The 24,036-nt window shown below is 42.6% G+C and overlaps 1 protein-coding gene across 1 annotated transcript in view; it reads left to right on the top strand.

The window, feature by feature from the left end:
• Nucleotides 1–2,532: 2,532 nt before the first annotated feature.
• Nucleotides 2,533–24,036, top strand: part of THBS2 (thrombospondin 2) — a 35,208-nt gene continuing 13,704 nt past the window's right edge. Inside the window, exons 1-14 of the mRNA XM_071738896.1 lie at nucleotides 2,533–2,735; nucleotides 3,665–3,739; nucleotides 4,570–5,126; nucleotides 6,611–6,695; nucleotides 11,539–11,735; nucleotides 12,538–12,678; nucleotides 13,103–13,199; nucleotides 14,902–15,072; nucleotides 15,844–16,020; nucleotides 17,304–17,477; nucleotides 17,899–18,026; nucleotides 18,129–18,281; nucleotides 19,897–20,115; nucleotides 23,302–23,409. Of these exons, the coding sequence (XP_071594997.1) occupies nucleotides 2,729–2,735; nucleotides 3,665–3,739; nucleotides 4,570–5,126; nucleotides 6,611–6,695; nucleotides 11,539–11,735; nucleotides 12,538–12,678; nucleotides 13,103–13,199; nucleotides 14,902–15,072; nucleotides 15,844–16,020; nucleotides 17,304–17,477; nucleotides 17,899–18,026; nucleotides 18,129–18,281; nucleotides 19,897–20,115; nucleotides 23,302–23,409 (2,289 nt within the window). The 5' untranslated portion in view covers nucleotides 2,533–2,728. The remainder of the gene's footprint in view (nucleotides 2,736–3,664; nucleotides 3,740–4,569; nucleotides 5,127–6,610; nucleotides 6,696–11,538; nucleotides 11,736–12,537; nucleotides 12,679–13,102; nucleotides 13,200–14,901; nucleotides 15,073–15,843; nucleotides 16,021–17,303; nucleotides 17,478–17,898; nucleotides 18,027–18,128; nucleotides 18,282–19,896; nucleotides 20,116–23,301; nucleotides 23,410–24,036) is intronic.

Below are 24,036 nucleotides of genomic sequence, written 5' to 3'. Positions count from 1 at the left end.
AGGGAAAAGACCACTTTCCAGATTCATATTTCCAACCCTGAGTTAGAAGCTCCACTTTTCTGGCTCTTTCCCCAAGTTATTGTGTGACACCAGTTAAATCATGGAGGGCCCAGTTTAGCAAAACACTTCACCATATGCTTAATTTGAAACTCCCCAGTTCTCCTGCCAACACCCCTGAGCAAGCCCTTATGTGGAAAGCACTTTGCTGAGTAAAGATGAGGTTTGTAAATGGGTGGTAGCAAGGTTTCCTTCCTCTACAAGATCATGAAGTCCCCCAGCTGGGATTTGTACAGCCCGTGGCCATTTGTTCTGAGGGAACGTGTTAGCATTTTGTACCTGGAAATTACTTAAGGAAAGTTGGAAATGAAACACTTACCCCTCTGAATCAAAGAATGGAAAACTAAATACCTGATTGTGATGCCCAGTTTGGGGGTTTTTGACTACACAGGCAAGAATTAAAATGAAAGCACCCATAAAGCTTTGTCAGAAAAACCCTCGTGTTAGATGGCCCTTGTGTCATCCATTCCAGTGTTTAAAACCACCATAATCCCAGTCCTGCATCTGGGTAGGAATAACACAAACCACCAGGACAGAGGAATAAGAGGATGTTCACCCCTTCCAAGACAGGGTTCTTGAACCAAAATCTGTCTCCTCAATCATCATCCTACATATAAATCAATATGCTGTCAATCCTTCCTTCCTGAAACCCCCAACAGCCATGAAGAGTTCTGTTATGAGGTAGCTGGTTAAAAGCTAAAATAAAATAGTAATTTTTCTCTCTTTATTTTGCACTGTCCTTTTGCTGGCTCAAAAATTTCCACTGTAAAAAGTATTTCGCTAAATAACTAAATAAATTAATTATCTCAAAGACACCTTCTAGCCCTCTTGAATACTTTTCTGCCCACTCTTCTCCAACTTGTAAACCCAGAGCAGCTTCTTGAGGACTGCACCAGTGCTGCTCAGGACCTTGTGGAAAACACACCATGCATGCCACATATATCAAGACTCAGCCTTAATATAGCGAGGGGAATGAGTAAACTCAGTAGAATTTGAGGTTTTGTGAACTTCATTAGCTCTTTTTTAAAAATTCTTGAGGTTTCGCAAAACTGAAAACCAAATGTCTTCGGAAGACAAAAAAAGCTGTCTCCCTGCTAGCTTGGCTCAGATCCTTGGACCCTGTGAGAAAGGGGAAGGCTCCTTGGCTCTCAGTCCCCTGCAAGTCCAAGGCCAGCCAAGTTGGAAGGAGCTCCCATGGCCAAAGGAAAGGCAGCAGTGCTTGCGTTGGCGCTTTCTGCTCCACTGACAGATGGAGCCTTTCGAAGCCTCCCGAGTTCTGAAACATCAACACCTTTTTCTACTGAAGTTTGAAATTGCAGTGAGGAACTTTGAAGATTTCCTACGCTTTTTTTGGGGTGTTGTGTTTTTTTTTTTTTTGTTGCTTTCTTTTTAAACACTTGTGGCGTTGGTCCACCTAGACACTTGACAGGGCTCCATTTCTTGGATTCTGCAGGCACCTCAGCCAAATCCATGCCTTCCACAGAGACTCTGCAACCCCACTTCAGGCTCCAGCAGGAGGAATCTTGTTTTTTTTTTCCTCTTTTAACATCTGAAACATTAATGCGTGCCAAGGGCAGGTTCTGTGGACCCACTGGAGGGTTCCACTCTCCTGCTCCACATGGAGTATGGTGCCTCCAGCCACAGGGGCTGTTCCTCAGCAGGTCAACCCAGTACTTCCAAGTGCTGTGCCCATTGCCCTTGGTTCTGGACAGGTTTTTTTCCAGTCCTCCCAAGGGGACTGGCAGGGAGATTTCTTGTGTGCTGTTTTCATTAGCCCAAGGCAAGGCTCCCTCCATCAGCAGCACACCTGAAGAACTCCCATGTGCTTTCACCCAGCCCAAAGGGTGCTGCACCCCATGGAGGAAAGAGGAAAAAAAGGGGAAAAAAAGGAAAGAGGAAAATGAGGAACGAGGAATAAGAGGAAAGAGGAAAAAGAGGAAAGAGGAAAGATGGTGATCACTTGAGAGGCTGCTCCAGTAACCACTTCACAAATGAAGAGAGGGAAGAAAGTGCCTGGGGCAGATCTCGTTTTGAGATAAAAACGATCAACTTGAGAGGATTCGCTCCTCCAACCGAGCTCTCAGCCTGGAAAAGTTTCAAGAAGCCCCGATCGTGCCGAGCCAGCGCCAGGCCGGAGGGGCCCGGTGCTTCACACCCCGGCGCCGGGTCCCGGGCTGAAGGGAGCCCTAGGCTGAAGGGGGTCCCGGGCTAAAGGTGTCCCGGCCCCTCACGAATCGCCCGGGACCGGCTCTGCCTGACGAGGGCCCCGCCTCAGGGGCGGCCCCGCTCTCCCCCTCACGGAGCTCAGGGCCGCCGAACGCCCTCGGCCGCCTCTTCCCGCCCTCTGCTCGCTTGAGGGAGGCTCCGTCCGCCCTCTCCTCCCCTGGCTCCGCCCTGTGCCCGCCCATGGAGGGCGGTACAGGGGAGGGTCCGAGCCCGGGATGGCCTCGCAGGTAGGCGAGGTGGGGAGGGGGCAGTGGAAGGGGGGTGACAGCGAAGGGGAGAGCCGGGGGCGAGCCCCGGCGCTGCTGATTGACAGCGGGGCCCGGCCCGCAGCCCATAAAGGGGCCGGCGCGGTACGCGGGGCCGCGGAGGGACTTGAGACGGCGGCAGGGAACCGAGCTCCGCTCCTCCCCAGCGGCATCGCCTCAGCGCGCCGGCGGCTCCCCCCATGCCAGGTGAGGGGGAAGGCGCCGTTCCCCACCGCGAAGCCTCCTCTGGGGAAAAGGGGGAGACGGAAAGGGCTGCTCCGGCCATGGGGGTGTCCGGTAGTGCCGTCTCCTCGTTCCACATCCCGGTGCCGGGGGTGAAAGATGAAGGGATCTGCCCCCGGGAACGCGCGGGGTTGAGAGGGGAGAGAAGTTTGGTAATGGTGTTGCCTCGGGGTGGCGGAGAGTAAGGAAATCCTCCCCCCACCCAAAAAAAAAAGAAAAAAATATCGACAGTAAAAGTTGGCATGCCTGAGTTTTTCCGAAAATGTGTGGAAGCCGTAGGGTTGTGTGAGGGAAATGAGGGTCTGTAGCTTGGTCCCTTCATGGGGTGCCGCGGAACGCCTGTGGAGATGCAGTAATGCTGCAGGGCAAGAACAGCATCCCGGTAAAAGTCATTTTATCCAGCTGTGGGGTTAGCTCCTGGGTTGGAGGAATGGGTAAATGATACGTAATGTGCTTCTGCAGAAAAATAAATTAAAAAAAAAATAGTGTGATGCTACTGAAAAAGCTACCGAGAAGTACCCCTAGTACTCCAGCATCTACTGAGATCTCATCATCCCTGCAAGGAATTTCAGCTGCTCCATTGAGTCGTGTGGTCCCTATGCCAGCAGCTGAAAATTGAGAGAAAACAACAGCATGTATTTTGTGTGTGTCTTACCTTTTTATTATTAGGGACATTTGCATAAAAAGCAGCTTAATTTATTACCACTCCCTTCACTTGATGGTGTGTCTTACTTCTGGCAGCAAGAATAACCCCAGAACAGGCATTACAAGAATTAGACAAGATATAAATTGTGATTTTTGTATGCATAGTTGTTTTGAGTATTTCATGAAGCAAATGAAAATATTTGTAGCTGATAAATACTATTTCTTACTACTTCTTCACTTACTCCTAGGAGTTATGCTGCAGAGGAGTGGGCTGTTGTGGCTTGCTGTGTTGATAACCCTGTGGGTTTCCTCAGATGCTCAAGGTAAGTTCTGACACTTCTTCACTAGATATAGAGTAACTTCTAAAGCTAAAAGTTGGTGTAAAACACTAATTTACCTGAGCTACAAAGTAATCATATATAATTTTTTTTTTTTAAGAAGCACTTGGAATAGTAGTTGCTGGGTTGTTGGTGGGTTTTTTTGGTAGCTACATCTTACTGCTGTTTAGTGACAATTCCCTAGTATATATCAAAGACTTCTTCAGAAATGTTATGGAAATGTGTGTTGAAAGTAGAACAAACAGAATTGCTGAGCTGGAGGTAGAGAAGTAGAGCTCTACAGACTGAGTAGGTTGGGTGGAGGATGTGAACTGGCACGGTGCCAAGACCCATCATTTACATTTGACTTCTTGGCCTGAATCTTCAGAAAGCAAATCTCCTGCTTCCTGTTGTCATCTGGCCACGTGGCTTCCCATAATTTGATTTTTATTAGCTGGCAGTCAAAATAGAGAAATTGGCTCCACTTCCTTATCCCTTCATACATACAAAATGTTGGATTTTTTTTAGGTGCATCCGTGAGCATAATGCATGCAGAGGTATAAAAGTTGTATAAAAGTTTGCTGTAAATTATGCTGCCATGTCTTTAGTGTATAACCAAGCATGTTTAGACCTGTGGGTAGAGAGGGTGAGAGTTGTAAATGAAAATTCTAGGTGGAAAATACAATTCACTTGCATGTTTGTGGCAGTAGGAAAGCAGTGGCTTTGCTCTGCCGTGTGACTGTGCTTCCCCAGCCCAGCCTGCAGAGCTGTGTTTCTCCTCACATTTTTTTTTTTTTTTTGTAGCCACCTGGTCACGCACTGTTAATTTTTTTCAGATGGTGAGAAGGAAGAGGAGACTACTTTTGATTTACTTCAGATCAGTAACATAAACAGAAAGACAATTGGAGCCAAAGTGTTTCGGGGCCCTGACCCCTCAGTCCCAGCGTATCGCTTCATTCGCTTTGACCACATCCCTCCCTGCAAAGCTGAGAAATTAAAAAAGATTGTCAAACTCACCCGACAAAATGAGGGCTTTATCCTTTCAGCCACCCTGAGACAGGACAGGCAATCTAGAGGCACCCTCCTTGCTTTAGAGGGGCCTGGCATCAGTGAGAGGCAGTTTGAGATCATTTCCAATGGGCGAGCCAACACCCTGGACCTTATCTATTGGGTGGATGGCTTCCAGAATGTGATTTCCCTGGAAGATGTGGACCTTGCTGACTCTCAGTGGAAGAACCTCACCGTGCAAATAACAGGGGAGAACTACAACCTCTTTGTTGGCTGTGACCTTATTGACAGCTTCATCCTGGAGGAGCCTTTCTATGAGCAGCTGAAATCTGAGAACAGCAGAATGTACGTGGCCAAAGGGTCCGTTCGGGAGAACCATTTCAGGGTGAGTAACCTGCAGGAGCATGGGTCACTGATGAGGTAAGGTTGTAGGAGCTGCAACAAGTTTGAGAACGTACAGTAGGTGTAGTTTTGTTGCCCTGACACCTCTTGGATTTGGTGAGGTGATAGGTGTTCCCAGACAGAATTTCTCCAGGGTATGTTTTACTCATGGCTTGGAGCTGTGTTGGGTGAAGTTGAGGGTTCCTGAAAAAAAATAAGACTGGGACGGCATGGTCTAAAGTCAGCCTAAGTGTACAAGACCAGTTGATGGGTTTCCTGTGCAACCAGCCACTTTCTTTTCCAGATTTAAGGCTTCTGAATATGTTGCATTTTTGTGGAGAATTGTAGAATTCTTTGGAAATTCCTTGAAGACTTATTTTTCTGTTGAAATGTGTCTGTTCAAGTCATAGGAACCTGTCAGCAGTTGCTAGATTTATTTTTTAAAAAAAAATATGGAGGAAAGAGAATTTTTAATGGGGCTGAAGCATGTGGTGTTGGCCCATGTCCTAACAGCATCTTGATTGGTAGTCTGAATATATCTTCTTTTTAATGAAGAAAAAGAAAAAAATTGGAAAAAATAGAATAAAATGTTATGATTAATTCTGTAAATTATTTTTTTCCTTTTGTGTGAAACCTTTATTGTTTCTTTTGTTTAAAGCTATGCAATTAAACACTTTCTGACCTTTCTGTGAAATGGGCATTTCTTCCAACCTCATACAGTGATGTGATCTGGCTCAGGTGCCTTCTTTTCACTCACACCTGAAACCAAACGTGAACTCCTGGCTTCAAAACTTTGAAAAGCCCTTTCCTTTCTCGTCCTGTTGTGCCATCTAGTTGTCAGCCAGAGCATGACATGGTGTGTGGTTTCACAGGGTGACCACTTCTGGCAGGAAAGCCAGAAGATCCTGTCCATAGCTTCTCCATTCTCACCTCTCTTCACAGCTCATCACTTCTGCTCATAGAACTGGATTTTTTGAGCAGTACTGTTAAGTGAATCAGTGAAATAATGTGCTTTTCAAGTAATTTTTTTTCTTTTTTGATTTTTTTTTTTTTTTTTTTTCAGTGAAATATACTGGTTTTTCTAGTGTTGTCTCAGGGTAGTTGCAGCACAACTGAGGAGATGGGGAAATAGGATGCAAGGGAATGGACTGAGGTGTTGTGGGGCAGGGACTTCAAAAGCTGGCTTTGCCCTCATGTCATATGTCTCATAGAACTACCACCTAAAATGCTTTCTATGGAAATGGAGATGTGAGCTCATTGCCAATTAATAATTCTTTCATTAGGACCTATCTCAGAATTTACCTGATTTTGTTGCTTATATGGGGTTTTTTTCTTTGTTCTTCAGTTTAAAAGCCTTGTAGGTTGTTTTTTTTATATTTACTTAAGGCTAAATCCAGTCAATAGCATGAGTTTGAGACACAGCAGGTTAATCCTAAATGGATTTAACTAGTTTCTAATTATTATTATTTTCAATTATTATTATTACAGGGTCTTTTGCAAAATATTCAGTTAATCTTTGATACTTCAATAGAAGATGTTCTACGTAAAAAAGGATGCCAGAGGAGCCATTCAAGTAAGGCTTTTTTACCTTTATTAATAATGTTTAGTTGACTCTGGAAATGAGAAACTTTAAGGGTGGCATATTATCCTAAAACCATGCAGGAAATACCTCTAAAATGGTAGAGGAATATTATTAAAAAAAGAAAAAAAAATCCAGTTACTTTTTTTGTCGTAATAATTAACATATTTGGGTATATTGAGGTATTATTTCTATTCTCTAGACTACAATTTGGTTGTTATATCTTGGATTTATAAATCTGAGCTTCTGCTTTCAAGTTGGGAGAAAAACTGTCAAGCAAGAAATCTTTAGAAATAAAAGGATAAGTGCACATGCATGAAAATATCTGCATTCTTCCATGAGAGGAAAGATCATTATTTCTTTGAGCACAAGCCTGGGAAGCTGCTGTGTGACTCTCAATGGGCCCATGAGCAAGTCTGCAAATCTTAAAGACACTGAAGCCCTCAGCAAAGATTCTTTGAGTTTGAATCCCAAAGTTAATAAAACAATGTAAGGAAAAGGAATAATAAAAATAAGAGGTATGGCAGGCATGGATGTGAAATGCTCCCATGTGCTCTCATTAGCCCAGTTGCTGCTGACCTCATGGGGAGGGCAGCCCTCTGTGTGTGGGAGTGTGTTGGATTCATCATGAAAGAGTGAAAATTTGTCAAGTATTCACTGAGGTTTTGTGCTTCAGTTCATGGGAGGTGCTGGCTCATTGCTTTCCAGAGTTTGTGATTGGCAGGAGCTCAGTCAAGAATCAGAGAGAGCTGATTCCACCAGAGGAACTGAGGAAGTCAGAGCTTTGATGTTTTATTTGGGATGCCTACCATCTGAAATGCCATTATTTCTGTCACTTCACCAGGACATATGTCTCAGAGCAAGTCAGTTGAGCAGACTTTTTTTTTTTTTCCTGTATTATGCAGAACCCATAAATTAACCAGTAGCAGGCCTTCAGTTTTTCAGAAGGGTCCAGGCTATTGAGAGTTTGTAAGAAAAAACTTCCAAGATATATAAAAGTCTGTGTGCAGATGTATGTGTACTTCTGTATAGTGATGTATAGCCACAAAAAAAATTAATTCAGCTTGCTAGTTTGTTTCTAAATCTTGATAAAGTCCATTGGTTGGCTATTTCATGTGTTTCATCATCACAAGTGTGATGATGTGTTAGAAATGAGTCACTGGCTAGAATGGAAGTGGCCTTAAATGGGACAGCCAAGAGGATGTGCCCTCTTCTCTTGGTTGTCACCCACCCCAGCCAAGCTGTTTTCTGTACTCAGAAGCTACTCAGAACTACTTATTACTGGTTTTTAGCTTTGTTAGTGGAAGGAAATGCTTCAGGAGCAGAAGTGCTGTGGGAAAATAGAAAGTGTATTTAGGTCTAGTTGTAATCTGAATAAAAGAGAATTGTGGTTTCAGGAAGTTGAGCTTTTCCTACTTCAATAATAGTGGAAACAGAATTCCCAGAGATCAAAGGAGAACCTTGAGGGCACATTCAGCAATCAGGGGCAGAAGTCTCCTTCAAGAGGATGAGGTCCCCAGGTGCACATAGGTGCAGATGTAGATTGAACCAGCAAAAAAACAATGAAAGAGTATCTTCAAGTGGCTTACATTATCAGTAGTTGATCACCACAAAGGGAAACAGTTTGTCCAAGTGTTTAGAAATAAAGTGAAAATGGGAGGTTATTGGCTTCTACTCTACAGAAGAAGGCACTGGGAACCTAAAGGGATAATTGGGTTCTGCATGCTGATGTGTTCCTTATACTTTTTATACCCTTCAGCTATTGCAGCTCATACCCCACGGATACATTTTTTTTTAAATGTATTTGTTCATTTCCAAGTACAATAAATTATAGATTATTCAAGTTTTTTTAATCCTTCTTGGGTAGTATTAGCCTATAGTTCAATTCAGAGTATTTTCACTTTTCCTTTGCAACCCCAAGAGAACACCAGAAGATGGAAACTGCTTGTGCAACACCAGAGGAAAGCACAGTGTGGCTTGAGGCCACCAATGTGACTTGAGAGGCTTGTTAATTCGTGGCTGATTTTTCTAGCACTGTCCATCCTGCTTCATTACCATGACTGAAAAGCCATGAGTATGATACTGACCACAAGGTACAGAATCCTAGAATGGGCTGGGTTGGAAGGGACCTCAGAGCTCATCAAGTCCAACCCTTGCTCCACTCCCCCCGTGGTTCCCAGCCCATGGCACTGAGTGCCACATCCAGGCTCTTTTGAAATATCTCCAGGGATGGAGAATCCACCCCTTCCCTGGGCAGCCCATTCCAATGGCTGAGCACCCTCTCCAGAAAGAAATTCTTTCCAATGTCCAACCTAAACCTCCCCTGGCACAACTTGAGACCTCTTGTGCCCTCTTGTCTTGCTGAGAGTTGCCTGGGAAAAGAGCCCAACCCCCCCCTGGCTCCAACCTCCTTTCAGGGAGTTGGAGAGAGTGATGAGGTCTCCCCTGAGCCTCCTCTTCTCCAGCCTCAACACCCCCAGCTCCCTCAGCCCTTCCTCACAGGACTTGTGCTGGATCCCTTCCCAGCCTCCTTGCTCTTCTCTGGACCTGCTCCAGCACCTCAATCTCCTTCCTGAGCTGAGGGGCCCAGAACTGGACACAGGACTCAAGCTGTGGCCTCCCCAGGGCTGAGCACAGGGGCAGAATCACTTCCTTGGACCTGCTGGCCACAGTATTTTCCCAATTTGGTGGCCCCCACAGGGAGCTGTGGTGCAGCCACTGATGCCACATTTAATGTGTGTGTGTGTGTCCCATTAGAGATGTTACCACTGAGGTGCCCTCAGCTCTGAGGACACGATAAAACCTGCTGCTTTTTCAGAGACAGGACTGTGTTGTCTGGCTGCATCTTTAATCTTAGAGTGAGAATGTGAGGTCTGGGGAAATGGGAGTTTGGGATTGCTGTTGGATTGAGGGTAGGAAAGTATCTGCAGATATTTTAGGGAGGACTTAGACATGGTGCTCAGTAGGAGAGGAGACAAAAGCATAACTAAATAGGCACAGGAATAAAAACCCTTCAGCTGGATCACCAGAATGACATTTTCATATGGGAAGGGTGCTCATTCTGCTCTTCTGGTTTCTTATTTTCAAGATGGTCATGTGGTCCTTAGGAAATTAGCTGGAAGCAAGCAGCAGAGAACTGATTTCTCAGTGATCCCCAGGCATCTTCTTTCAGTTGCTGCCAAGTATTAGTAGGAAGTGTGGATTTAGTTCTTCTAACATAGTTTTGGTTTATGTTTCCTGCTGAGATTGCAGCTTTATTAATGTCCTCAGAATGTTCCGGTCAAGACACACTCCATCTTGGCTTGAAAAATATGAAATTAATGACCTGACAAGTGCTATGGTGGAATCTGAGAAACAGACTTCCAGTGTGGTAGGAAAATTGCATTCTTTCCAGGGAATCAAAAAGCAGCTGAAATAAAGAGTTATGGCAGAGTTCTGAGCTCCTATGTGCTATATCAGTTTTCTCCCATCCTGTAAGGGAAGCTGGACAATACTTCAACTCTGGAATACTGCAGGCAATTTATTGTAGACCTTGGCTAGGGGCAGATGTTCCAGAACTAATTGAAAAGCACATCAAACTAATCACTCTAAGGATGGCTGAGAAGTAATTATTCAATGTCATCTTACAGGTTTCTACTTTGTTCTTTTTATTTTTATCCTTCTATCTGAATGAAGAATTCCTCCTGCTTCCATTTTCATTCTTCTGTGTTTAAATATAAGACTTTAGCTTGGATAATCAAGCATCAAATCAAGCCAAATCAAACATTTTTTTTTTTTTAAAGAGTTGCCACCTTCTGTCATGTGTCAACTCTGAGTGGTGTTGGGGTGTTTGGATGGATGCGTTTTCTGGCTCACATTCCTGTGTTGATTTTTTCTGTTGATCTCATCATTGGATGTCCTCAGAGAACACTCCAGGAATTCCTAAGGATACTTCTTACTGAGTAGTCCTTGGAGGAGTCCTTAGGGACAGCTTCTATAGATTCTGTAAGATATTACCTAGTAGAGGTTGTGTAACAGAGTGCAGGCTGTTTTACTTAATTATCTGTGTTCTTTTTTTAATTAAATACTCCTTTCAGTTATATTCCATTTAAAGTATTAGCTATAGACAGGAAGATACAAGGACATGCCCAATTTTTCCTGTCTGATGCACACAAAGTTCTGTTTTAATTACCATCTGCCTGATGGAGGGGTGTTTGGAGTGACAAATCAAATATTCAGCCTGATCTTAGCCTGACCTCCATTTCACTTCAGCATTCAACTACCACTAGAACAGCTCCTCTGAGTTTTAACACCAGGCAGTGCAACACAGAGCAGCCCAGAGTCTGGGAGAAGTTGCATAATGGTCTGAATTTGAGCCAAGGAACCCTGGAATTTATGGGCAGAACACAGACGATGACTTTCTGCAAGGAAGCTCTTTCTCCTGCCTTTTCCCTGCATCAGGAAAATGTGATAGGTCAGGAAAAAAAACCTGAAACTTTTTGTGGCTCTGAGTGGATGAAATGGGTTTGCTTTTTTTGATACTGTGTCCTTTTGTTAAGCCTCCTTCAGAAATGAATGCGTTGTGGTGCCAACAGTCTTTTCAAATGAGGGCCATGTGAGACACAGCTTGGCTCTTCATTTTGAAAAGGGAAAGCCTATAATTGGAACCAGCTGACATCTAACCCCTCTCTTGGATTCATGGGTATAATCTAGCAGGAAGCTGTGCCAAAAGAGTTGTGTTTAAAACCCTCCCCGTGGGTGCCAGTCTGTAATTCCAGCAGGAATCTGTAATCTGCGGACGAAGAATTTTCTATATGCAGCTTTTTTTTTTTTTTTCTTTTTCCTACCTTGCTACCAGCTGAAGTGAACACCATCAACGAGAGCACTGAAATCCTTCACTTGAGCCCTGCTGTCACCACTGAGTATGTGGGGGAGAAGCCAGAGAAAAAGGTGGAATTCTGTGACCGTTCCTGTGAAGAGCTGGGCACCATGTTCACCGAGCTCACCGGCCTCCGCATCGTGGTCAACAACTTGGCTGACAACCTCCAGAAAGTGGTAGGTACCTGTGAAGTCTGAACAACTGAAGAGAAATCTTGAGCAGCACTCTCTCCTTCATTTCTTTTATGCCACAGGTGATTAATAGAAGTTTCTCTAGGTGCATGCCTGTTGGTATAGCTACGTATCATAGGGATGACTTACGTTTTCAGAGTGAAAATTTTCAGTGTTTGGGAGGTCTTGAGTGTGGCACCTTCATGAAGGTTTGGTTTTCCCAAAATGGGGTTTAAAAGAACACAAACATGCACTCATCCACAGATGAAATCAACCCTCTTAAAGGTACTGCAGGTTTGGAAGTTGATAGGTAACAAACCCCACCTCACCTTTGTACTGCTGAAGTGTTGTTTACTTACACTGTTTATGACTAGCAAGTGGCTACACAGGGGATCTGAACTGTGGATATATGTGACTTTAAGTGGCAGTAAGATGCTGGCATGTTACTGAATGTCTGCCCTTCATCTTGTTCTGAATAATTCTCTGTTCTGATTAATCCTTTTTGATGGAAGTTTATTACTATGCCATATGTCTCAGTGCTAATCTTCCCATCTTAAGGTGAGGTGAATTAGAGAAAAGCAAAACTGCTAAGAACAGCATTGTGTGACTGTGTTTATAATAATAGCTGAAGAATTGCTATGCTGTATTGCAGTACCTGGGATCTTCTACTTGGTCTACAGAAATACATGAGAAAATACACTTTTTCTGTCTTTTAATGGAAGACTGAAATCCAGTAGTTGCCTCAGTTTTATCTTATTTCAAATTGTTTACAAAGAACATAATTTCTTTTCTTTCCTTTATCTTCTAGTCTGAAGAGAACCAAATCATGTGGGAATTGATTGGGCCTAACAAAACTCTGAAGAACCAGTCAGTTTGCTGGCAGGATGGCCGTGTCTTTGCAGATAATGAAAGCTGGATTGTAGATAGCTGCACCAAATGCACCTGCCAGGTAAGGATTTGGAAACATTCTTCTCTGCAAAAATGAATAGTGGCTTTGTTTTTTTTCAGGTCACACTCAGAGCTTGGCCTGGAATTTTATGTATACATAAAAATATTTATTAAAAGTAGTCGCAGAACCACAGCAGTTACTTCAGCTCCTCCTCATAAGACTTGTTCTCCAGACCCTTCACCATCTTCATTGCCCTTCTCTGGACTCTCTCCAACACCTCAATGTCTTTCTTGTAGTGAGGGGCCCAAAACAAAACACTCAAGGTGCAGCCTCACCAGTGCTAAGGTCAAGGGGACAGTCTTAATGTCTGTGACATTTCAAACACATAAAATAATTTCCACACATGAAACTTTCCCCAGCTGCCCACTTTTATTTGCCTCAGTATGTGAGCATAAGTCATAACTGTTTTGTTTTTTTCCTGTAGGATTCTAAAATTGTGTGCAATCAAATCACCTGCCCTGCAGTTTCCTGTGCTGATCCATCTTTTGTTGAAGGTGAATGCTGTCCAGTCTGCTCTCACTGTGAGTATTTAGCCAAAGAGAAAGGTGTTTTTTGGCAATATTTAAAATAACTCCTAGTGCTGGAGAAGTCAAAACAAGTAAGATTCAAATGAAAAACTTATGCAAGGTTCATAGGAAGCATCTTGTCTGCTTGAAGGTACTTTCTGGGGGAATTGGTCTCTCTTCAGTAATTATGTTGGTTGCCTAGAAGTCAGCTGATGAGTTGGACACTACAGATTAGATACATGCTCTTCCCCAGTTGTTTTCTGAGGCTGGACATCTTGATTTCTCTTTGCAGTAGCACTGTACACTGTTATTTCTTTCCTTGCTGCCTTGTTAAAATAGTCCAATATAGGTTAGGATGTCTTCTTGTGTCCTTGGGGAGGATGTTGGACTCTGAGTTGGCCCAGATGATCCTTGAGGTTCCTTCCAACCTGACACTGTGATTCTATGATTCTGTGTTGAAGTTCCAGATCAAAAGGTTCCTGTGGTTTGATGCAATATTTATTAAGAGTGCCAGCTTTTTCTCCTCTCTGTCATTGTCATTCTGTTCTGTCATTTCATGTCTTCTGTTATTTGTCCTCTTCTGGTATAAAGCTTTGTTTCTGTGGAACAAATTGTCAAGGTTCACTTAAGGCAGTACTGCAGGCTGTGAACTAGACTTCAGAATAATGACAGTTTTAGTCATTTCACTATTTAAGTGATTTCAGTGTGGGCTGAGCACATTTCACTCTGCTGAACAACTCTATTAAAGAGGAAAAGAGTTAAAATTTCTAGATACAAATGCAGTGGAATATATTCAGACTTTTTGTCTATTCTTAAAACGTGCTCTTGATCATGTTCACCTTTGTGCTCAGAGGTGGGGCCACATCTCTCCATACTCACCTATATTCTGAAGTCAGAGTCAGTTTGAACTTGAGTTTTGGGCTCAGTCTTCTTCTTCCAATGGTCAATGCAACAGCACTGCATGCACATTCATGAAGATCCATGAAACTATTACATGAAACTATATGTAATTACATGAAACTATAATTACATTATAGTAATGTACATTATGTACATACATAATTAATGAAACTATAATGTAATTATAGTTTCATGTCTTCTATCTGGGGGCCCATAATGATACACAAAATCTCACATGGACTCTCAACAGATCACCAATAGAAGGAAACTATTACTTCCCTTGACCTACTGGTTACACTGCTGTAGATGCAGCTCAGTATATGCCCTTGGCATTCTTGCTGCCAGAGCACATTGCTGGCTTACTAGGACTCCCAAGTCCTTTTCAGCAGAGGCTCTCCAGCCAGCCAGTCCCCAGACTGTTGGGAAGAGGTTAGTCCTTCCCAGCTGCAGGCATAGGCATTGTATGACCATATCCTTCACCTTTTAAAGAGATCATAACTGCCATGTAAGTTGAGCATCTTGATGTTTCAAGTGTCATTACAATCAAAAACATAAGACTTACTACAATGGCTATGATTTAGGTAGGTTAGCAGTTTTGGGGCATAGCAGCCAACAGCATTATTGCTGTTGGCAATTTACATGAAACTATTACATGAAACTATAATTCCCTACTTCAGTGGCAGCTTGGGAAAGCAAAATCAGAAAAAAGAGAGGACAGAGCAGAGGTTCTACAGCCCAAGAGGAGTGAAAATCTTCCGTGTAGGCTTGTAGAGTGACTTCCAGTGTTAATGACCTTTTTGTCCCTTTTGCCCTGCAGCTGATGACAGTGAGGAGGGGTGGTCACCATGGTCAGACTGGACCAAGTGCTCAGTGACCTGTGGCTCTGGGACTCAGATGAGAGGCAGGTCGTGTGATGTCACCAGGAGTGCTTGTACAGGCCCTCACATCCAGACAAGGATGTGCAGCTTTAAGAAATGTGACCATCGCAGTAAGTCACAACATTTCTTCTTTTTTTTTTTTTTTGATTTTAAAGCTACTTCTGTTGACTTCTCTAAGCAAAACCAAAGCTGGGTTTGCTGTGAACACTCATTAGTCAGAACAACGTGCATTTGGGCACTCATAATTAAAGTAGCTATTGTTTGATTTTTTTTTTTTTATCTCCCCTTTTTCCCCCCTCTCCTGACAGTTCAATAGGTGTGTGCATTCTGGGCTCACCTCTGTGAAACAAAAAGGGAGTGGGTGTTCTTTTCTTTACTATTATCAGCTGGGTTTATCTTGCTTGAAGTCAGTTTGGAAACAACACTCAGTTATAATCATGCTACATGGGGCCATGTTTTGGTCCAGAAGTCACTCATGATTATTGGCCCACTTAATATTTTAGGAATACAAGAATCATGTAAGACCTTTGCAAAATAACAAGCAGCTTTTGTATTTAAGGCACTAAGAATGCTCATGCTCTGTCTCCAGAACTGTAATTAATAATATTACTATACTAATATTGTGATTAATAATAGCTGCTATATCAATAATGCTGGTACTATAGTACCTAAGACTATTGCTGAAGTTGCTAGATGTCCAAATGTGTATTTTAAACAAATATTTGTTTAATTGCAGCAACTTTATTTTCAAGTAAAATGCCTGACGTGCTCGTTAGTCATAGTTTGATCAAGGAGATTCTTAAGAAACCTGTACTTGGATGTCTGAGCTGACATGCTGGGCTTTGCAGGGGGGTTTTGACTCTTGTTTTTTCCTCTGGCAGTCCGTCAGGATGGGGGCTGGAGTCACTGGTCCCCCTGGTCCTCCTGCTCAGTCACCTGTGGAGTTGGGAACATCACCCGCATCCGCCTCTGCAACTCCCCTGTCCCCCAGATGGGGGGGAAAAACTGTGTGGGAAATGGGCGTGAAACAGAGAAGTGTGAGAAGGTCCCATGCCCAGGTAAGGCTGTGGTTGGGAAGCCAAGGGGAAGCAGTGATATTCCAGCTGAATTTCTTCTCTTTATTCAGATCTCAGTTGCAATGAGTTTTAAAGCGTAATTTGTAGGTTTGGGGTAAAAAGACTTGCTAGGGTGCTTTTAAAATGGAAACAAATGTGCAGTTGGGGGGTTTGTGAACCTCTCAAGTTATGGTTTGGCTTTAAACATGAAGGTTTTGGGGAGTTTTCATTTTGTAACTTAGTGATTTGTCTTTTCATATCAAAAACTGGAACATTTTCTGTCTAAAAGGAAGCTGATACTGTACCTGTTGGGAATAGTCCCTCAGTAGCCAGGCTTCTCTGAAAGTATTTTACACATTTTCAGCATATTTATTTGATATTATCATTCTTTTTTTCCTCATCTTTTAACATTTTTAGAGGCCATCCATTCCACTCAAATTCCCTTTACTTTTATATAATTTTTCCTCACTTTTTTGTATATCTTTCTTCATTCCCTCCTTCATTCAGCCTTTCCTCTCTACCTCTGGGATATATGAGCTTGAAATGTGATTTTGAGCTTCTAACCCAGTAGTACTTAAATAGCTCCACACACTTCATCTATTTTTTAATCTACCTGTTCATGCAAAGCCAGTGAAAAGGTTACTTAAGGACACATGCCAGTGCCCTTATGTGTTAGGTTGGTTTTTTTTCCATTACCAAGAACAAACATAATTTGGTATAAAGATGTTGGCTTTTCAGGAAACTTCAGGATTGATGCCAACAGGGTCAGTAGAGTTGTCCCAATATAAGATGTGCAGATGAATCATTGAAATCAGCTTTTTATACAGAAAGCAGCAGTGCTGATGAGGATACACTGATTAATGGATCACAAAAGAATAATAATAGCTGAAACCTTACTGAGCACACTGTTGCCATAGAGCTCAGGTTGGGCTCAGCAGAAGTTTGCATCCTGTGGTCACTCTCTGCTGTCTGTACAAAGTTAAAGCTTAGCAGGGAGCTTTGAGCACAGGGTACTTGTTTTGTTCAGCTGAGATGGAGCTACACCATGCCAGTGGGCACAATGTGTTGTTTTAATTCTTGGCCAAAAAATGCCTATAAAACAGTTGGGTATAATTTTGATTTGTTTGTTTGTTTCTGAGATGTTTTCTCGGTTCAAGGCTTTGCCAACATCTTTCTTGTTATGCACTGAGTGACAAACTGTCTCCAGTCAGGGATCTGAAGGAAGGGTTGTTGTCTTTGGCATCAAATGTCCCCTGTGTGATGTTCTTCTCTCCTGAATATCCTAGTGAATGGCCAGTGGGGTCCTTGGTCTCCATGGTCTGCCTGCACTGTCACCTGTGGAGGAGGAATTCGGGAGAGATCTCGGCTCTGCAACAGCCCAGAGCCCCAGTATGGAGGGAAGCCATGTGTGGGAGATACCAGGCAACATGACATGTGCAATAAGAAGGACTGCCCAATTGGTTGGTATCCAGTCATTCCTGCAAAATAATTATTGCTGGTATTTCTTTGAGGGATAATTCTGAATTTGTGCAGGAGAAATCTGCTGTTACACCCTTGTTTTGGGAAAGCACATTTAACTGTTTTGAGTGGTTTTTATTTTGGGGTTTGACGTGTTCTTAACACTGACTTCTTCTGGACAAGGCTGTGTTTCTTAAGCAGGGCTTCAGTGTGCTGTAATGTATTCAGCTGGATGTAGCAATCTAATATTTTTGTATTAAATCAGTAGTATCTTAAATGCATTTAATAACCCTAATTCTAAAGGTTTTTAGGGATCTTAGCTGTCGATTTCAGCTAATAACAAAGAATATCTGTTTCTTAAATGAAGTGTTACATGCCTCTTACTCTCCTAACTTAATTTACACTTTGATGTGTCTTTGCCAGATGGGTGTTTGTCAAATCCTTGTTTTCCTGGAGCAGAATGCAACAGTTATCCAGATGGATCTTGGTCCTGTGGGCCCTGCCCAGCAGGTTACCTTGGCAATGGTACTGTCTGTGAGGATCTTGATGAGGTACTGTCTTTGTTTCCATTAATGTGAGGAAATCACTCTGAAAATCACATTATTTGGGAACTACACAGCCACCTGATGGTTTTTTTTTTCCTTTCCCTGCAGTGTATAGCTGTGGCAGATGTTTGCTTTAAGGTGAACCAGGTCCATCGTTGTGTCAACACAAACCCAGGTTTCCACTGCTTGCCCTGTCCCCCACGTTACAAAGGAACTCAGCCCTATGGGATGGGGATGGAAGTTGCCAAGACAGAGAAGCAAGTAAGTGGTGGCAAAGAGCATGTGACAGGTTTGAAACATGAATAACTATCACCTGAAAATACCTGTGAATGAATGCATGGGATATACTTGGGTACAGAATCACAGAGTGTTTCAGGTTGGAAGAGACCTCCAAGCTCATCCAGTGACCTGTGACCAACACCATAATCCAGCTCCTAACCCATGTCCCTAAAGACCAGCTCCAAATGCCTGTTAAATGCCTCCAGGGCTGATGACTCCACCACTGTCCTGGGCCATTCCAATGCCTGACAACCCTCTCAGTGAAAAAAATGTTTCCTAAAATCCAGCCTAAACCTCCCCTGGCACAGCTTCCATCCATTTCCAAACAGGGATAACCTGAAATAGGTAACTGCTGTTCCAGGGTATGCTTGGTTTGAGTAATAAAACAATTAATTTGGGATAGGATTATTTTTTGTTTGTTTTTTAAAGGATTTTATTTTCTCTAGTGTCTGTGCAGTGGCACCAAATGAGCCAAAGATGCCAGGGGCAAACATTCTTCTGCTTTGCTCTCTTTTCTCTTACATGTATATTGGCCTCTTTTCCAGTGACTAGTGATAGGACAAGAGGTAATGGGTTCAAATTGCACCAGGAGAGATTCAGACCAAATATTAGGAGCAATTTCTTCACTGAAAGAGTGGTGAAGCATTGGAACAGTGTGCTCAGGGGGGTGGTGGAGTTACCATCTCTGGAGGTACTCAAAACCCAGGTAGATGTGGTGCTTCAGGAGATGATTTAGTGGCTGATGATTACACTCTGGGGATTGGAAACTGAAGTGTCAGGATTGTTCTCTCCATAAATCTGATGCTGTTCATGTGGGTGTCATCACCCATCTGCCTGAAGTTCTCAATTCCATTGGGCCAACACCTGTCAGTGGTGAAGGACAGAAAGAAGTGGGAATTCTGTTGAAGAGAACACCTTGATAGACAAGACAAAAACATGAAAATACTTGTCTTGGGATGGCTTCTCTTTGTTGCTGTGGAGGCAATCTGTGGTTAGTTCACCATACAAAGTATGATTGTAAAACATCTGCCTCAGATCCCCAGATGCTGTATAAAAAAAGAGGTAACAACATGAGAACTCATTAGGGTCTTTGATTTAAGACAACAAGGTAGACCTTGCATAGATAGATTTAGAAAACAAGATAGACAAGGAGAACACTAAAGGAAAAATTTAGAAAACAAGATAGACAAGGAGAACACTAAAGGAAAAATTTAGAAAACAAGATAGACAAGGAGAACACTAAAAGAAAAATTTAGAAAACAAGATAGACAAAGAAAAGACTAAAGGAATCCACTTGCTGTTGCAGGTAATTTCTGGGGATTAATGACATGTGGAAGTAAGCAGAGTTCTGCAAGTGGTAATTATTCTAATTGCTTTTGAATATTGCCCATTTTTTTTCCTGGAATTAATTTTTAATTGCTTTTATGATACACATTGTCTGAAGCTGGGAACTGACAGGACTGCCTAAACTCCAGTGAAACACAAATTTCAGTATTTAGGCAGAGGAATAACCCAGCCTGCTGCTGACAGCCTTGGGGCACACAGAGCTGGCTGCAAGTCACCCCAGGAGTCAGTAAGGATGCTCTGTCTCTTCCAGGTCTGTGAGCCTGAGAATCCCTGCAAAGACAAAACCCACAGTTGCCATAAATCTGCAGAGTGCATCTACCTGGGCCACTTCAGTGACCCCATGTACAAGTGTGAGTGCAGGACGGGCTACGCGGGCGACGGCCGCATCTGTGGTGAGGATTCAGATTTGGATGGGTGGCCTAACAAAAACTTGGTGTGTGCTGCTAATGCCACCTACCACTGTGTGAAGGTAAGTCCAAAATGCCACACCAGACCCAATTTTTTTGTGTTGGTTTGTTTGTTTTCCTAAATAGTTGTGAATAAGTTTTCAGCGCCAAGCGGGTGGTTGCTCTCACTAAGATTTGGTTGTGACAGCAGTGCTGATTTTCCAGGAGATGCTGTGTTCACTTCACAGAATCACAGAATTGGCTGGGTTGGAAGGGACCTCAGAGCTCATCAAGTCCAACCCTTGATCCACTCCCGCTGCAGTTCCCAGCCCATGGCACTGAGTGCCACATCCAGGCTCTTTTGAAATATCTCCAGGGATGGAGAATCCACCCCTTCCCTGGGCAGCCCATTCCAATGGCTGAGCACCCTCTCCATGAAGAAATTCTTTCTCATGTCCAACCTAAACCTCCCCTGGCACAACTTGAGCCCTCTTGTGCCCTCTTGTCTTGCTGAGAGTTGCCTGGGAGCAGAGCCCAACCCCCCCCTGGCTCCAACCTCCTTTCAGGGAGTTGGAGAGAGTGATGAGGTCTCCCCTGAGCCTCCTCTTCTCCAGCCTCAACACCCCCAGCTCCCTCAGCCCTTCCTCACAGGACTTGTGCTGGATCCCTTCCCAGCCTCCTTGCTCTTCTCTGGACCTGCTCCAGCACCTCAATCTCCTTCCTGAGCTGAGGGGCCCAGAACTGGACACAGGACTCAAGCTGTGGCCTCCCCAGAGCTGAGCACAGGGACATACTAGATTCAGTAAAGGATTTTTAAATGAAATCTGCAGCCCTCTGCTTTAGATTGCTTCCTGCTCAGTGTACACAGAAGGCTGGGATGCTTCTGAGCACACTTAGTACACTGAGCAGCAGCTGCCTGAAGCGTGGGTGTGGAGGATGCAGCAAGTGAAAACTCAACAGGAATCAGAGTGCAGGTGAGCCTGAAATCTTTTAACAAGACTCTGACAGCTATGTAGGGTCTAGAGTGCTAAATCCTTTCTTGAACAACCCCTTCTTTTTAAAGAGTCAAGCAGGCTGCACGGTCTGAAAACTTTATTCAGAGCCTCATATAATTTTTTTGGCAATAGAAACCTAAGAGAGGAATGACTGAGTAGTTAGATAAAGCACAATAACTTCAAATTAAGTAATGAGGGAAAGGAGTGCAAAAATGACAGTTCTAGACAATCACAGTGGTTAAAAAGAATGAGAAAGGCTCAAGAACCAGGACAGTTTGAAATGAGGCTGTTTAAGAGAATCATTCAGTTGAGGCTACAAATCTGGCCTTTTTCAGCAGAAAAGTTTCAGGCATTGATGGAAATTTGAGCCTCAGACACTGAATTTCCTCACTGTTGCTGATGAGTGTTTACTGTGAATCCAGCCAATTCAGCAATTGCAGTTCATACCTTCTTTTTCAGTCCCTGTAATCAGGATCTGCAACATGTTGACTCAAGATGTAATGTGAATTATTAGTTTTTGTTAAAACCTCAACATGCTGAACCCATTCAGGACAAAGATATTTTCAAAAGTTTGATTTTGTGGGATTTCTTCATTTAAGGGGAAAAACCCCACAAACCCCTTAAAAAATCTGGGTGATTTGGAGGCTTCATATTAATTTAGAAATATCCCAGTTGTGTAATCTTGTAAGAAATCAAACCAAAGCTGCTTTCCTTGAGCTGGCAATGGTTGAAAAGGTAACTTATTAAGCAAAGGTATATGAATAAAACAAGTAGTTGCCAATAATAATAAATATGAAACCTCAGCTCTACCTTTCAGTGTAAATTTCTTTTTCTTCCATGTGAAAGTAGCATTTTTTCCATAAAAATGGTCATACCAACACAGAATTTTTTCAGTAGATGAACCAAAAAAGCTTTAGCTGCCAGTGGCCTTCTGCCTCAAGGTTGATTTTTTCCAGGTGGAAGGTGTTTTGTTTAATCAGTCCTCTTTCTAACACCCCATGGGAGACTTGTGGAGTGCACTGGTAGGATGTCTTCTCTACCCCACTTTATATGAACTTGCTACCCTTGAGGTTACCACCTTACTACTTCATTTATATGAATTTTGACTCAAATCTGGAGACTATAGGGACAAACATGAAGAAACAAACAGAAAAAGTGATTGAGCAAACTTTAATTTCATTGCTTTAAGATTTATTTTTTTTTTTGTATTTTTTTGTATCCCTGATAACCAGCCTTGAGTTGGACAGTCAAGGCTGTTCACAGGTATTTAGTACCAGAAAGAAATTGCAGTTGCATTTGCATTTTGATATTTATCACAGATTTTTCCTTCTCTATATTCAATTATCCATACTATTAGAACCACTGAGATTGAAAATAGGGCTAGGAATCCTCCTGTAATGGGAATTTTCCTAGGTTAAGTGTTATGAAAAAGGTATTTCTGCACTCTGTTGGCAGATTCAGGTTTGGTCTGAGGTTGATACAGAATGTGAGGAAAAAGTGAGAACAGCAGAGTGGGGTTTTACAGATATATTTGTTGGTAGCCAGTGGTAGACTTAGACATCTTTATCTAATTTCAGTGTATGAAAAATGAATACATGTTAAAACTTTGGCAAACTATTGCACTTCTTATTTCATCCAGTGTAACCTAAGACTTGCTTATTTAAAAAAATCATTCTTTGCAAAGCTGTGATACAAAATAGAGCTTTATTTACCTTTTATTTTCAAATCCCTGGGAGCATGGGAGTGCAAAGGTGCTGTTTTTCAGAGCAGGATAAAGGCATGTTTTTTAAAACTTTCTTCATTAAAACTACTTCATTCCAGTAACTTCCCATATAAACAATAATTTCTGAGGACCATCTTCTGGCTTGCATCATTCTTTTTCTGGCAACCAAACCTGGTCCTTTTCTATCTAATCTTCAAACACACTTCATGAGCTGTCTCTAAAAACTTGATAAAAGGGTGCATGCATGTACATGTGGTGTGTTTGTTCTCTGCTTGATAGTTTCATCTAAAACTTACTGGAAACATCTCTTTAACAGAGGGAGAGCTGGGAAATGGAATGATTTGCAGATGCATTTCACTTACTTTACAATATGAAAGCAGCAAATGAGCTACTATCTTTGGCAGCAAGCAAACAGCCACTTTACAGAGAGTATTTATGATTGATTTTTCTTTTTTTTTAATAGTCTCTAGTGTACCCTTTCTACTCTGCTGCCCAGGCAAGATGTTCTCATAGAATGTCAACATAATATATTGATTATTTCTCTTGGTCAGGATAACTGCCCCCTTCTGCCTAACTCTGGCCAGGAAGACTTTGATAAGGATGGCAAAGGTGATGCCTGTGATGAGGATGATGACAATGATGGTGTGGAAGATGACAAAGTAAGCTGAATTTCTGTGTCTTTATTACATTTGGCCCAAATATGTGGTTTTAAGAAAAACCATTACAGCAGAGGGGAGCTTTGCTGTTCAGAGTTTGCTGAGCATTTCCCCACTGCCTTCCCTGAATGGTGTCTGCTGGGTGAGGAGAATAGCACTGTGCAGAAAAAAGCAGCCTGGGGAACCTGGGCCTGAATTATCTTCTTTGCTTCAGTGCTTGGTTCAGCTGAAATGAAAACAATTTAATAGAAGGGGGTATTGGATTTTTTTTTTTTTATTTTGCAGTGGGAGAATGACAGGTCTATTAAATTGGATGTAGAAGTATTATGTCTCTACATCAGAGGGGGTTCACCTGTCTTTCTGAACACATTGAGGACAAATGGATTGGGTTTAGGAATTTATTAATCCTCTTTTTATTCCTTTTAGGGGGAGCCTTAGATCCTCTTGAGCTTCAGATGGTTAAAGCTGGGTTGGAACTGTGTTCAGGGAGCCTCTACTTAGAAACTCTCTAAAAACAAAGGAGCATTTGATAAAATAATATGGTTTAGTTTAAACTGTAGACAGAAGTTCAGTTTTATGAGCAATATAAGATTTTGGTTTGCCTCTGTCTTTTGGTTGAGTATATAAAAT

The sequence above is a fragment of the Heliangelus exortis genome, chromosome 3, assembly GCF_036169615.1.
Source record: "Heliangelus exortis chromosome 3, bHelExo1.hap1, whole genome shotgun sequence".
NCBI lineage: Eukaryota > Metazoa > Chordata > Aves > Apodiformes > Trochilidae > Heliangelus > Heliangelus exortis.
This window is presented reverse-complemented; position numbering and strand designations above follow the sequence as displayed.